This window comes from Cynocephalus volans, chromosome 4 (assembly GCF_027409185.1).
Source record: "Cynocephalus volans isolate mCynVol1 chromosome 4, mCynVol1.pri, whole genome shotgun sequence".
In the NCBI taxonomy this organism is placed as follows: domain Eukaryota; kingdom Metazoa; phylum Chordata; class Mammalia; order Dermoptera; family Cynocephalidae; genus Cynocephalus; species Cynocephalus volans.
Window position 1 is genome coordinate 118493489 of NC_084463.1, and position 13306 is coordinate 118506794.

Genomic DNA, 13306 nt, shown 5'->3' on the forward strand with positions numbered 1-13306 from the left:
TTTCTGGGGTAAAGCCTACTTGGTCATGAAGTATTTTTTCAAAAACTTCCACTAATTATATTTGCTAATATTTTACATAGTACTTGTATATCTATGTAAATAAGTAATGATGGGTTTATTCTTTTTTCATAGTCTTTGTTCAGTTTTGGTAACAAGGTTTTACTACCATTACCAAAATCTCTTTTCTGTTATCTAAAGCAGGCTGTATGAGATAAGAATTGGTTCCTTGAAGTTTTGATAAAACTTGTCTGTAAAACAATTTGAAATGGTGAGCAATAGATTTTTGATAGTTCACTAATACATATGTTTAGTCAAATTTTCCATTTTTTAAGTCATTTAAGGAAATTTTCTAGAAAGTTATCCATGTCATTCATGTTTTTAAGTGTACTGGCATGTGTTTCATATTTTATGACTTTTTAAGTCTCTAGTTTGTCTATGATTATGTCCCATTTCTCTCAATCAACTCTTGATGTACCAGTACTTGCCTTGTGCATGTGTATGTATATGTATGTATATGTAGTTGCCATTTGATCCAAAAGAATGTATGATATATATTTTGGGTTACAGAAATTCTGATTCTTTTCATCGGGTGCATGGTAATTCTTTTGTTCTGGATGGCTTATACTTATGTTCATTTACATGCTGTTAAAAGTTGTAACTTCCTCTACAATGCAAAAAATGTATGTACACACAAAAATAATCTGTGTTAGTTCCAGCTCTAACACTAAATAAAATCGTGTTTTGACCTTGCTAGTTTTTATTCTGATAATTTTTAAGAGTGGATTTTAATTTTTTATTAAAAGATCTAAACCATATAAACCCCTTGATGATGAGTAAGTCTAAGTTGGTCATTCCTCTCTTGGGAGAAATATACAGTGGGCTGCCTGATTCCCTGAATATCTTTTAAAAGAACCATGTCAAATCAGACTGTTCTTTTGTAATCTCATGAGCCTTCTACCACTCTCATTTTTATAGAGAACATTTTGTTCTACTGGAAGAGCTCTGCAGGACATACAGCAGCTATGTAGCTAATTAGGAGGGAACAAACTTGGCTACTGAATCACTTGGCCATGAAGAATGAACTTCAAATGACAATAAAAGTAGGGAGACAATATACACTGTACCTTCCCCTTTAATTGTACCCAGACCATCTTGCCTAGTTAACATAAGTTCTCAGGTGTATATGTTGGCATCTGCCACTCTGCTCTTTTTTTCTTGATGAAAACAGTTATGGTTCAGTCAGGCCTAGAAAGGTAACAAATCTAGGAGGGATAGTAGGAGTGCACAGAAAATTGCTCAAATCCCTCCATTTGAAATATTTCAAAATTTTGATTTCTATCCCATATGGGTATATCCCATATTAAATAGAATTCACTTTATATGCTATAGAAAAAATACTAAATTTAAACTTAAAATGGATATTATGCCTTGGTTGCTAAATGAAAAGCTGGGCTGATTAAGATTTCATGGATCCTTCCTAAAGAAATCCAATAAAGAAGAGAAAAATTATGCAACAAGTTTTTATTTAGCATAGTCAGTCCCAACATCTAGCACAAAAAATTTACAGAGGATAGAAAGTGCATTAATAAAAGCCAGTCTTTACCAAAAGAAAACAGAAAATATATTATTGATTCAAAATATTTTACACTTGAATGATAAACTGCAATAACTTATTCTGGGCACCTACTGATAAGAGAAAGGAAGAGAAGAAAAGAATGCTTGGAAGAGTTCAATCTCCAGCTGATATCACAGAAGTCAGTAGAGGTCACTGAGACCAGCAGTCTTTCTTGCTTTTTGCATTAGCGCCCTCAGCTGGAACTGTTTACGGGACAGAAGACGTACATGCTAGGAGGGGGGAAAAATTTCATCAGTTAGAATGGCTTTGATCCATGCCCAGGCATAATGTATCAGACAGTTTGTAACCCAGATGGGATCTAAGAACCCTACACTCACTACTTCTATCAACTTTCTTTTGGAATGAATATCTCATTACATGTGGCTTTTTTAACTCTACCACACTGACAATGGCAGACTGTGTTAAGGCAAGCAGTCTTCTGAGACCCTCCCTATAAAGGTATACTCACAGAGAAAGCACCACATTGCAGGATCTAACTCAGGAGTCTGAGCTATATCTTGAGACAACTAAGAATCCGGGGAAACTTGTACTGTGATCCTAGCAAAAGTTACCAAAAAACTTTGATCAAGGACAGGGATGAACAGCACAGGGCCAGCTCTTGTTCCTACTCCAGTGCCTGAGGAAACAGCATACCTTTCTTACCTTTCCATTTGCATCTTTCCGTAAGTTATGCCACCCAAACAGAAGACAGTATATAGAAAAGGGGTTCTCTCTTGGGTCTCTGGTTTATACCCAACCATTTGTGTGCTTGCACGAGGTCTGAGGCACATTGGCCACTCACCCATAGTGAGACAGACAAGAGAGGCAAGATGAACAAGTGACCTGACCAGCCTCGCATGTACGCTGAGGCACTAGCAGCAGGTGGATCAAATATCCAAAGGGTGGCTGTTATTATTCCTAAAACCCTGTTCTCCAGACAGCAGTAGCCAAACTTGGCTTATTGATTTTCATGTCTGTACAATAACATTAAGCTGGAGACAACCTTCATTCAAAAGGTATCTAAAAGGTAGCCTAATACCTTAGAGGGCTCTTTGATCTGGGAAAACTGGTCTAAAATATGCAACTAAAAAAAAGCAACGCCAAGAAAATTAATAGGTAAAAAATGGGGGCGGGGCAGGTCAGTGATCTCAGTTTAAGTGGTATGACCTGAAAAAAGCAATGGAAATCTGACTGTGCCTCCTGATTCACCCAGGCACAGTAGTAAGATAGAATTACATTTATCTTGATGCTGTCTGGTGGGTGGGGAACTACAGCCACTAGCCCACTTTTCTTTCCCTACTCAGATCAATCCCCAGCATTCTACATCTCACTTGCTTTCTTTTGGGGAGATAAGGAATCTTAACCCACCTACCCTACAGAGAACCCCTCTGTTGGTCTGTGGTTTCCAAGGTCAGTGCCTCTACAACACAAGTTCCAAAATCCTGGAAAGCAGGTGAGGAATACACACATACCTTCAGGAACACATCCAGGTCTATTACTCCCCGCCTCAGGGCTTCTCCCAGGTAAAAGATAGTGTCTTCAATAGCGTTTTCCTCAGCATACAGATTTAGGATCTGTTTGTATAGTGGGGCCGTGGGAATGATAACTTCATCAATATCATTATTTTCAGACTGATTTTCCATTTTCTCCAGAGCAGAACTGAGTTCTTCATCCTTCTTTTTCAAAAGTTCTATGTTTTTATCAACCTCAGCCTAAAAACAGAATAGTCCAAGCATGATGAGTTTATACTAATTGTATATAATTATCTGCTTTTCAGACATCTACAACAACTTCACAGGAACAGATTGGCTAATAAAACAATGTTTAAAACACATTGGTCAAAGGTAGAGGAGGTGTGCTCTAATACGCTAAGTGAAAACAGCCTAATAGTGGAAATACTCTGAGCTGAGCATTTTCAGTGACAAGTGATATTGCAAACTAAGCCATCAGACAAGATACTTTCCAGTAGGAGGTTCTCTTACATAGAAAATCATAAAAAAGGTTTTTCTTCCAAATGAATGGGCATCTGCCACAGAAGAATAAGTTTCTTCGGTCTATGTAGAGAGAGGATTCAACACATCCAAACCCTTGCATTCTAGTGGTTGTAGGCTCTGAACTATACTGGTGTCCCTTTCCTGAACTTCTGAAAATAGCTACTACAAAGCTCACTTTACACACTAGGGCCATTTTGTAAGACTAATGTACACCTACAAATCATTTTCCCCCAAAGTCCTCAAACTTTCAGTAACGCTACATTCTTTTTATCAAAAATACATATTTATTGGAATAAATTCTCCCTCACAGGGATGAAAAGCGGAGAATGAAGCTGGTGCTCAAATCATGCTAGTGCCACTACTTCATCATCATTAAACAAAGTCACAGGGCTGACTTACCTACTGACTGTCCAAGGCACAGCAATTTGCTATAAATATGAGAAAGCTTACAGAGCTAAAGGTTACATTCATTATGTTTATATGTAGCTCTTACGTCAACCAAGTATCTGTGGACTATTAAGTTGGAAGGGCTTAAGATACTTTAAAAATGGCTCAAACATTTGGAAACAAAATACAACTGTCCCTTAGGTCTGCAATGCAGATCTTTATCGTGGCTTAGAACTCTCTAAAATTCTTATTTCCTGACAACTGTGTGGCAACATCAATATTTAAACAACAGTCCTTGTTTGCTCAAAACATCATCTCCTAGAGTGAAGGTACAAGCAAAATGCTCTAAATATCATTCACCCCTCAGTCAAAGACCAAATACCAAATACAGGCTATATTTTAAACAAAGCGATAGAGAAATGTATTCTACAGTCTAAAGACACCTATAATTTTCTGAACTCTTACTATACCCACAACATCCCAGGTTCATATAGAACACTTTTGCCATGGCTACAATTTAATCCAAAAATTGCAAATGTTCAATGAGTTACTTACTACTTCTTGATCTAAACGGGTAACCATCTCTTCTAGTTTTTGGTGACCTTTTTTCAGGTCTTCCTCTGTTCGCTTCAAGGCATTGAGCTCTGCCTGGGCACGATCCATTTCCTCCTTCATCCGCCATCTCAGTTTGTCACTGACTGCTGAGATGAGAGAGGCTCGGATGGTGTCCTCACTGATTGTGCCATCCCTACTGGGACCTACAGGAGAAAAGGCCAAAAACACTTACTTAGTTCTCAAGCTCTTTCTATTCCTCTCACAGGAACCTTCAGAAAACAGGAAAAATATAAGCTGACACTTTGAAAACAAGAGGAAAGAAAAAAAACCCATATGTTAATATTACAGTTTCATCAGAAACAGCATAAAAATCTGAGTTGATTCAGAAATACTTTCCCTGTTTAAGAGATTACTACTAATCCCTATTTACCTGCTTTCCCTATTTACTTCCCAAACAATTAGCTATTTTCTCAACAAGGCAGAGGCTATGTCCCTACAGACTGCAAATATTCCTAAATCTCCAACGAATGGGACAATAAACTGATACCAAGGAAAAACATTTGATTTAGGTCAAGTCCATTATCAGGCTTCATTGCTAAGGTGAAGGAGATAGGAGCCCACTATAAAGGCCAATGGGAGGACCGAGAATGGGCAGAATTTCCCTAAACTAATGTACAATTAAGGCTTCTCTTCTGCAAGACTTTTACTCCTTACTCCTTACCAAAAGAACAGGACAAACAGATGAGCAAGAGAATGACATCCAAAAAATTCAACAGCTCATAAGCTTCTGTTTATTCTAACACTCTTTACTATTCTCTTTCAAATGTCCTTTCCTAATCAGCATCATATATAATTTCCTTGCACATTTCAGATCAAGTAAACTTATCCTTCAGATATTTTCTTCAAAAAGTTCCTTCCTTTAATGTAAGTATGGGTAATCTTCATGACTATCAATGTTCTTTAGTTATGGTCCTAAATCAGCAACTGTATAAATGGCATTTTGACTTTTAGTTATGTTTGATTATAGAACACCATGGGGGGACATAAGAAATATATTTAACCTTAAATGCCTACAATGAATAAAAAATAATTATAGACTAACAGAAAGTATCACTTCTACCTTGAGCTGAAAATGTTCATCACCTTGCCATTGAGTTCCACTCAAGGAAACAAACACCTTTAGTCTGTTTGCAAAACTGTACCCAAACTCTCATCACTCATGTTTCTGTCCATTCCAGGCCCCTCCCTGGTGCCAGTGGACAATGTCTCTACAAGAAAATTGCACAGTCCAAAATACACTGCAATCAGCTCCACTTATGCTTGTTAGTGTCCTATTTGATGACAACTCTTGCCATTCCAGAATATGGTCTGGTCATTCCTTTTTAGTTTTTGATTAGTAAAGCTGTCTTCTCACAGAAAAAGCTGTTCCTTACCCAGGTGGCCCTGGGAGACTCTGGAGTTCTCAGGTATCACAGGTTATAAAAGGAGGAGTAAGTATAGAGTTCTGCTTTCTCTTTTCTTTTCTCTTTCTCTCATTTCCACCACAGAAGAATGAAATGGATTTTCTTCTCCATGCAGGTGAAAATGAGTGCCCAGTGTCTCCCATGGCCAGGTTTTCCTGTGGAGTGTCCTAGGGACCCTACTTGTACACAGTGAAAGAAAGAAAGACTCCCAACATCAGACTGACTCCCAGTGTTCACCACTTCTCCCTACAAGGGTCTCCCTCTTTCCAACTAGAAACCTCATGCTGAGGAGGCGGAAACAGTATCCATCCTGCAGGTTCACAGACAATTAATACTTCTGGTTGATTATTAACATACAAATCCATATAGCATACACTTTTCAGAATTCACTTCTGACTTTACAAAAGTATTTCAGCTTATTATTTCGTATTTCTGAGAAACAAAAGTATTAATTCTTTTAGACAACCTGTGCTTTGGAATTCAGAGCTGTAAAGCTAGAGGGTACGTTTCCCCTATGAAAATTGAGGTCTTCCCCCCCCCCCCCACCCCTGGCCAAATGTAAAACTGCATTTAAATGTCAGGCAGGATCAGATCACCAAATATAATCCTTAGAATATAAGACAATTTTTATAGTATTATAATAAACCAATGCTCTACCCAACATATCTGACTATTCAATGAATACTTTAGGCCACTATTTCAAGATGCATTAGTATACACTACTTGATTTAAAGCCATATCTAAACACTTAAGACAATCAGTTTTGTCTCCTAACAGTACTTACTGATGATCACTACTTCCTATAACTCAAAAAGAAGCTATTTTATGTTAGAGAAAGAATATGTCACAGGCCCAAAGTAAAATATAACTAAACATCATCTTTTCTTATCTCACTCCTAACCAGCAGAAGTGAATCACTTGCCCAGCATTTTTACCTCTTGTTACTTGCTCAGGTCCACGTAACGGTCCTTGGTCTGGCATTTGGGTCACCCAGCAAACTATGAAGCTTAAGTAATCCCAAACAGTAGCTTACTGATCATCTACTCAGAAACTGGATCAAGCCCATATGAGGGTTATTTTCTTTTATAATAATAATTAAAATAAGATCAATCTCTGAAGTAGGAGGAACATTTCAAACAATATGAGCAAAGGAATTCTGATTCATGCTATTAAAATGCAAACCCAGCAAATTCATTATTCTGCTTACAAAAGGCTTTTATGAATATGCAAGCTTCTAATACTACTGCCAAGCTCTATGCAGGCTATGAAACCTTTCTTCCAAAGAAATCAGGAGACCTCAATTTATCTTTTAAACACTATCAAAGCTATGCTCTTTCCTTCAGTTTTAGAAAGTTTCCACAACCACAATAAGTAAGAAAAAGTTAGTTAAAGAAAGCCATCAGCGGATTTACACTTCCTGAAAATAAACACATACCACAAAAAAAAGATAAATTAGTTAACATAAAAATTCAAGTTTTCAAAAGTGGAGGCAAGTAGGAATGAACCTCATTAAAATAAGACCAAAATAACTACTTCAAAAAAGAAATAGTGCTACAAAACCACTCAACTAACATAGTAAGTAATAAAAGATGAAAGATGATACCCGACAGTCATAAACACAAAGGCAAATAAATCTAAAGGAGAGTTAAAATTCCATCCTTTAAAAAAAATGGATCAGAAACAAAGTCATTCTTTAAAATTATCATTTTGTGAGAGAGAATAATTTAAGAATCAACCATGTTAGAGATATCCTACAGAAATAACCACAGGAAGCCAACTGATCAACTTCTCCCACTTTCTATTTAACAAAACAATAAAAAGTATGGTTTGCACAGTTAGCTCACTTGGTTGGAGTGGGGTGCTGATAACACCAAGGTCAAGGGTTCGAATCCCCTTACTGGCCAGCCACACAAACACACAAAAAACAATTAAAAATTCATTGTTAAATTACATAATGGCTTTTAAAAAAAGCTTTCAAATGTATCACTATTGCTTTGGATTTTTGGATTTCCATGGCAAAAAAATGCTTTAATACTTAGCAGAGCAAGCTCTCAGCATTTAAATTTGTACTCATGACTCATTGACTGCCTAAGGTTGGAAGAAAATGCTACTTACCCTGAAGATCAGGCAAATATTCCCAAAGCAAGTTTGTGAAAGACTGTGGAGAAGAGGCACCCAAACCCACACGCAAGCAAGTGTACACTAGTACCCTCACACAAGTGGGGTACCTGGGGTGCCAATCCTGAAAGGACTGTTTCTGTAAGCCAAACTCATTAATCTAGGATGGCCAGAGAAGGAAGAACATCCCTGGACAAGACAGTCAAGAAAACCTTGTCATGTTTACTAGCTACCATCAGCAAATGAATGTTAACAGGCAAGGTTTCTTATTTTTAGTCAGGTTTTCCTTTCTCTTTCTATAGCTAAATATCAAATATAAACCAAAGAATGGAAAATACAGAAACAGGATCATTCAGCTGCAGCATTTACAGGGTTTTCCACTCTCACATTCTAAAATAAGACTAACAATGGTAAAACTGTTTTCTCAAATGTCTGTTCATAGCATCCTTCCAAACTTACTGTTTCTGATGCTTGCTTACACGATTTTTAGAAACAAATTCTTTTTCTTTTTTTTTTTTTTTAAAGATGACCGGTAAGGGAATCTTAACCCTTGACTTTGGTGTTGTCAGCACCATGCTCTCCAAAGTGAGCCAACCAGCCATCCCTATACAGGGTTCCAAACCTGTGGCCTTGGTGTTGTCAGCACCACACTCTCCCGAGTGAGCCACGGGCTGGCTCTGAAACAAATTCTTAAAATGATATTATTAAACTCATAGGTTGAAATATACAGTATTTAGGAAGTTTTACTAAGAAAAATTCTGTGGTAGCTATTACCTTTAACTGAGGATAAGCATTCTTCAATGTTAATATTAAGCTGTAACTAACCGAAAATCACACACACTTATGAATCTAGGATTCAGAATTATAAATCAACTATAATCATCTACATAGCCTCCCGAAATAAATCAACCTTCAAAAGAGAACTTTCACATACTGCTGAGACTGGGATTAAGAAATAACCAAACATAAACCTCCTCCTTTTTGACAGGGGGAGGAGTGGTGGTGGTGGTATCTCACCTGGTGCTTCATGATCTCCATTTTTTTGGGAGACAATCTCCATTTTTTGTATGTGAAACTGGTTAAGATATATATAGTCATGGACAAAGCTGTTTATCTTTTGCTCCTGCAGTAATAGGAAAAAGGACCTTTGTGTCATGGACAAAGCTGTTTATCTTTTGCTTGTGCAGAAATAGGAAAAAAGACCTTTGTGTTAAGTTTCAATGCATATTGCCAGATAGATTTTTTTTTTTTTTTTTTTGCTATATGAATACGTTTGTTCCTTCATTATCCACTGACTATCAAAGTCGGGATGAATGAACAAATTCAATGTCACACATAAGTAGTAACTTTTCAACAGTCTATATACAATGGAGTCTTCATGACCTCTTGTTTTGAGGTTTTGTAAAAATTAGTTTTATTTTGTTATGTAAATGTAGAATCCATTTTAAAATATGATTTTGGTTTGCATATACTGAATGACTGCAGTTAAAACTAAAGGACAGTGCTTTTGTGTTTTGCTTTAAAAATCTAGTCAAAAAATTAAATTTGACTTAGGCCCTAAAATATCTTGTGTAGAAGATACACCAAAGTCCTAGGCAACAATGTAAAGAAAATGCTGTGTAGCAAGACTAATAATTAATGATATATTCAATGGCTTTATGCCAGTATTTGGCAGGTTAAGGAAAGAACTCTGAGTTTAGTTACAACGGAATCTGAAATACAACTGTGAGATTTAACACATGTACTCAAGTCATAGAAGAGGGACAATGAAGTGGATAGGGCTGATTAGAAACCAAGTATGATTATTGCTATGGGTTAAATGTGTCCCCCAAAAATTCATGTATTGGAAACTTGACCCCTACTGTAACAGTGTTAAGAGGGTGGGAAATCCAGTTATGGTATTTGAAAGAGAGGGTCTTTAAGAGGTAATTGGAATGGATTGATCCATTCATGGAGTAATGGGTTGGTGGATTGTTATGGGAGTGGTTCTGAAGGCTTTATAAGGAGAGTAGGTGAGGAAATTAGCTCTCTCTCAGGCTATTCTTGCTATGTGACACCCTGGTCACCAAGGGACCTGAAGAAGAGTTCCCAACCAAAAGAAGGCTCTCATCAGATGTGTTCCCTGGACTTTGGACTTCCCAGCCTCCAAAACACTAAGTAAATTGAGGTTGAAGACATCTGTATCACTCTCTGATAAAAGGATTCCATTGAGATTAAATGAACCTGGAGGTTCTGGCACAAGGGAAATATGGCTGATAGTACATCCTCTGATGAACTTCATAAAGGAACCAATAGTTCTTTGATTTTCTTCATAAATACATTCATAACATGTGGAGGTTTCACTAAATGGCACAATACTTTTCTGGGTAATGTGTCAGACCACACTGTAGTAACAGTCTTGAATATTTGCTTGATAAACTTTGAATCTTTTAAAACTCAGATTATAATATCTAACAACTTCATCAGTCCAAGATCATTGCCATCCAGGTACACAACCAACACATAACACTGGCAGGTGGTGCTGAATCAAGGTGCATGAACCAAGGTGGAAATTAACTAATCCCATACCATGCCACTTTTCGCTATCTAGTGGAATTTGGAATCCTCCATGGGAATGCCCAGCTGGGGATCAAAGCTTCTCTTGAGTGCTTGTTTTTCAGCCCAGAAAACATGCAAATGACCACATATCCATACCTGCTTCTACTGTCTTCTGGCATCTGCTATAACATGTATTAATGGTTGTCTCGTAAACTTATTCTTTATAACTTGGTGGTGGTCTAGCAGTTTTAAACGTTTAAAATCAGTGTTCAAGTTCTGTTATAGTTTTGGCAATGCCAACTTGGTGTAAGTTATATACCCAGTCCTGACAAAAATGTTTCTCTCAGATTATGCTCTAATCTGCAGAAACAAAGATTTAAATTTTCAAATTTTTAAAAATTTAAGTTTTATCCTTAGGTATCAGGAAAAGTTTACCATCCTTCTGATACCTCTGTTGGTAAATAATGACTGCAATGAATGGAAAATTTAAGGAAATTTGTCCAAGTTCCACACCTTTTCTCATTGGTCTTCCAGTAGAAAATGTTTGATAGTCACTGGCACAGATGATATTCAAAAAACACACCTGGTCTTACAATGACTTCTGAGAACAATTTAAAATACAGATCATACCTTTTCCCTCCCTTAAACAATACAATAACTTTATTTAAATGTCACTACAACTGCTTGGACCTGATGGAGAAGCACCTTACCACCTACAACAGGTTTTCATTATTCAACCGCTACCTTCACTGCTTAGTCAATGCCCTTGGTGAGCTCCAATCTCATGAAGGGCTGGTTTTAAGTCAGGTTAGGCAGGAAGCAGTCTGTCTAGGTAACAAAAAACTATAAAATAAGATGACGAAAAAAATTCTATTATTTTCTTTTAAGCGTTATCGAGCTGTTTTAAGTCTCGAGATCCGCATCCATCCTTGGCCTTCTTTACCACTTTCTCAGAAGAGCTTGCTATAAAGAATGTAATCTCTATTACTTCATGTTTAAATGGTTCTTTTACTTCAGTATCGTTGATGATGTTTGAAACCAACATTTACACAGGCAGACACATAAAAAGACATAAGTTAATTAATGGTGTCTTCAATCAGGTATTTGATTGATTGATTGATTGATTGATTTTTTAAAAGATGACTGGTAAGGGGATCTCAACCCTTGGCTTGGTGTTGTCAGTACCACGCTCAGCCAGTGAGCAAACCGGCCATCCCTATATAGGATCCGAACCCGTGGCCTTGGTGTTATCAGCACCTCACTCTACCGAGTGAGCCACGGGCCGGCCTTCAGGTATTTGATTTATACCATAAAATCAAAACTTATAGAGTGAAACTGCTAAGTTTCATAAAGAACAAGGATAAATAACCACATGTATTTTCTTATGGCTTCAGTAACACAGAATAATAGCACAAATCCTGAATTGTAATATACTGAGAAAACGTTGACTATCTGTGAATTCTAATACTCATATATTACTTTTATGTTTCTCTTTATTACAGTTTTGAAATTCAATCGTGTACCACTAAAACACAATGAAAAAAATCAAGCAGGTAAGCAACAAAGAGTACAATAACAACACACATTAAAGGATATCCTAGATTATCATAAAATAATTTGCTCTAGCCTAAGACAGTACTCTTGAAAGAAAAAAAATAAAATATTAGTTGATTTGACTACCTATTTTAAAATTATAAATATGAGATCTGATTTTACATGCCCCATTTTCCACATCTCTCTATTTTTTGGATATATGGAAATCATCTAAGCTATAAAATTACTTCATGCCTAATGCAATGAGTTAAAATACAAAAGATCTTTATAAACTGAAGTTCTCTACGAATCAAAGGGATTATACTATCATCTCAATCAGAAACAGGGTGACAAGTAGCACTATTCCTATTTTATTTTTTGGTTCAAAAAACAGACAGCTTAACAAGATTTAGTATGTCTTGCTTGTGGATTACAGATCTCTCATTATTTAGGTTTCTAACTCAAATCATTTAAATTATATTGTAGAAAAAGAGCTATATTACAGTTCAGACAAGCACACTTTAATAAATCAAAACCCAGTTAGCTCAGTTGGTTAGAGCATGGTGTTATAACACCAAGGTGAAGGGTTCAAATTCCCACACCATCCAGCTGCCAAAAATAAATAAATAAATAGAAAATATAAACCATGCTAGTAGAACCTCAAAAACTACAGTGTATCAATGACCAAAAGAGTGAAAGTCAACCCTTTTTGAGGTGGGGGGAGGCATATACATCAGATCTCAGGATGGTTACAAGTTATCAGAAAATAAAAGAGAAAAATAAACTTCACAGGATCCTACATTCACTCAGTCACTCAGCAAAATATTTCATGGACTTCTATATAGCAGCCACTCCTCTGAATTTTGGGAATGTGTAAGTGTGTGGGTTGTTAGTGGTAGTAGTAGCAAGATAGGTGAGGGTAGGTCTGACTTACCCATGCAAAGGAAACAGAGAGTGGACAAATCCTAAGACAGGAGAATGGTAGGAAATGAGGTCAGAGACGTAATGAAGAGAAGGGGGCAAGATCAGGTAGGGCCTTCTAGGCCCAAGAACTTCAGATTGAACTCTGAGTGAAATGGGGAACCATTGGAGGGTTCTGAGCA

The 13306-nt window shown here is 36.8% G+C and overlaps 1 protein-coding gene across 1 annotated transcript in view; it reads right to left on the reverse strand.

Moving 5' to 3' along the window:
- Positions 1-1507: 1507 nt before the first annotated feature.
- The window catches only part of TSG101 (tumor susceptibility 101), a 45331-nt gene continuing 33532 nt past the window's right edge, over positions 1508-13306 (reverse strand). The window contains exons 8-10 of the mRNA XM_063094324.1: positions 4552-4754; positions 3088-3327; positions 1508-1845 (exon numbers count right to left, since the gene is read on the reverse strand). Coding sequence (XP_062950394.1) covers positions 1756-1845; positions 3088-3327; positions 4552-4754 — 533 coding nt within the window. The 3' untranslated portion in view covers positions 1508-1755. The remainder of the gene's footprint in view (positions 1846-3087; positions 3328-4551; positions 4755-13306) is intronic.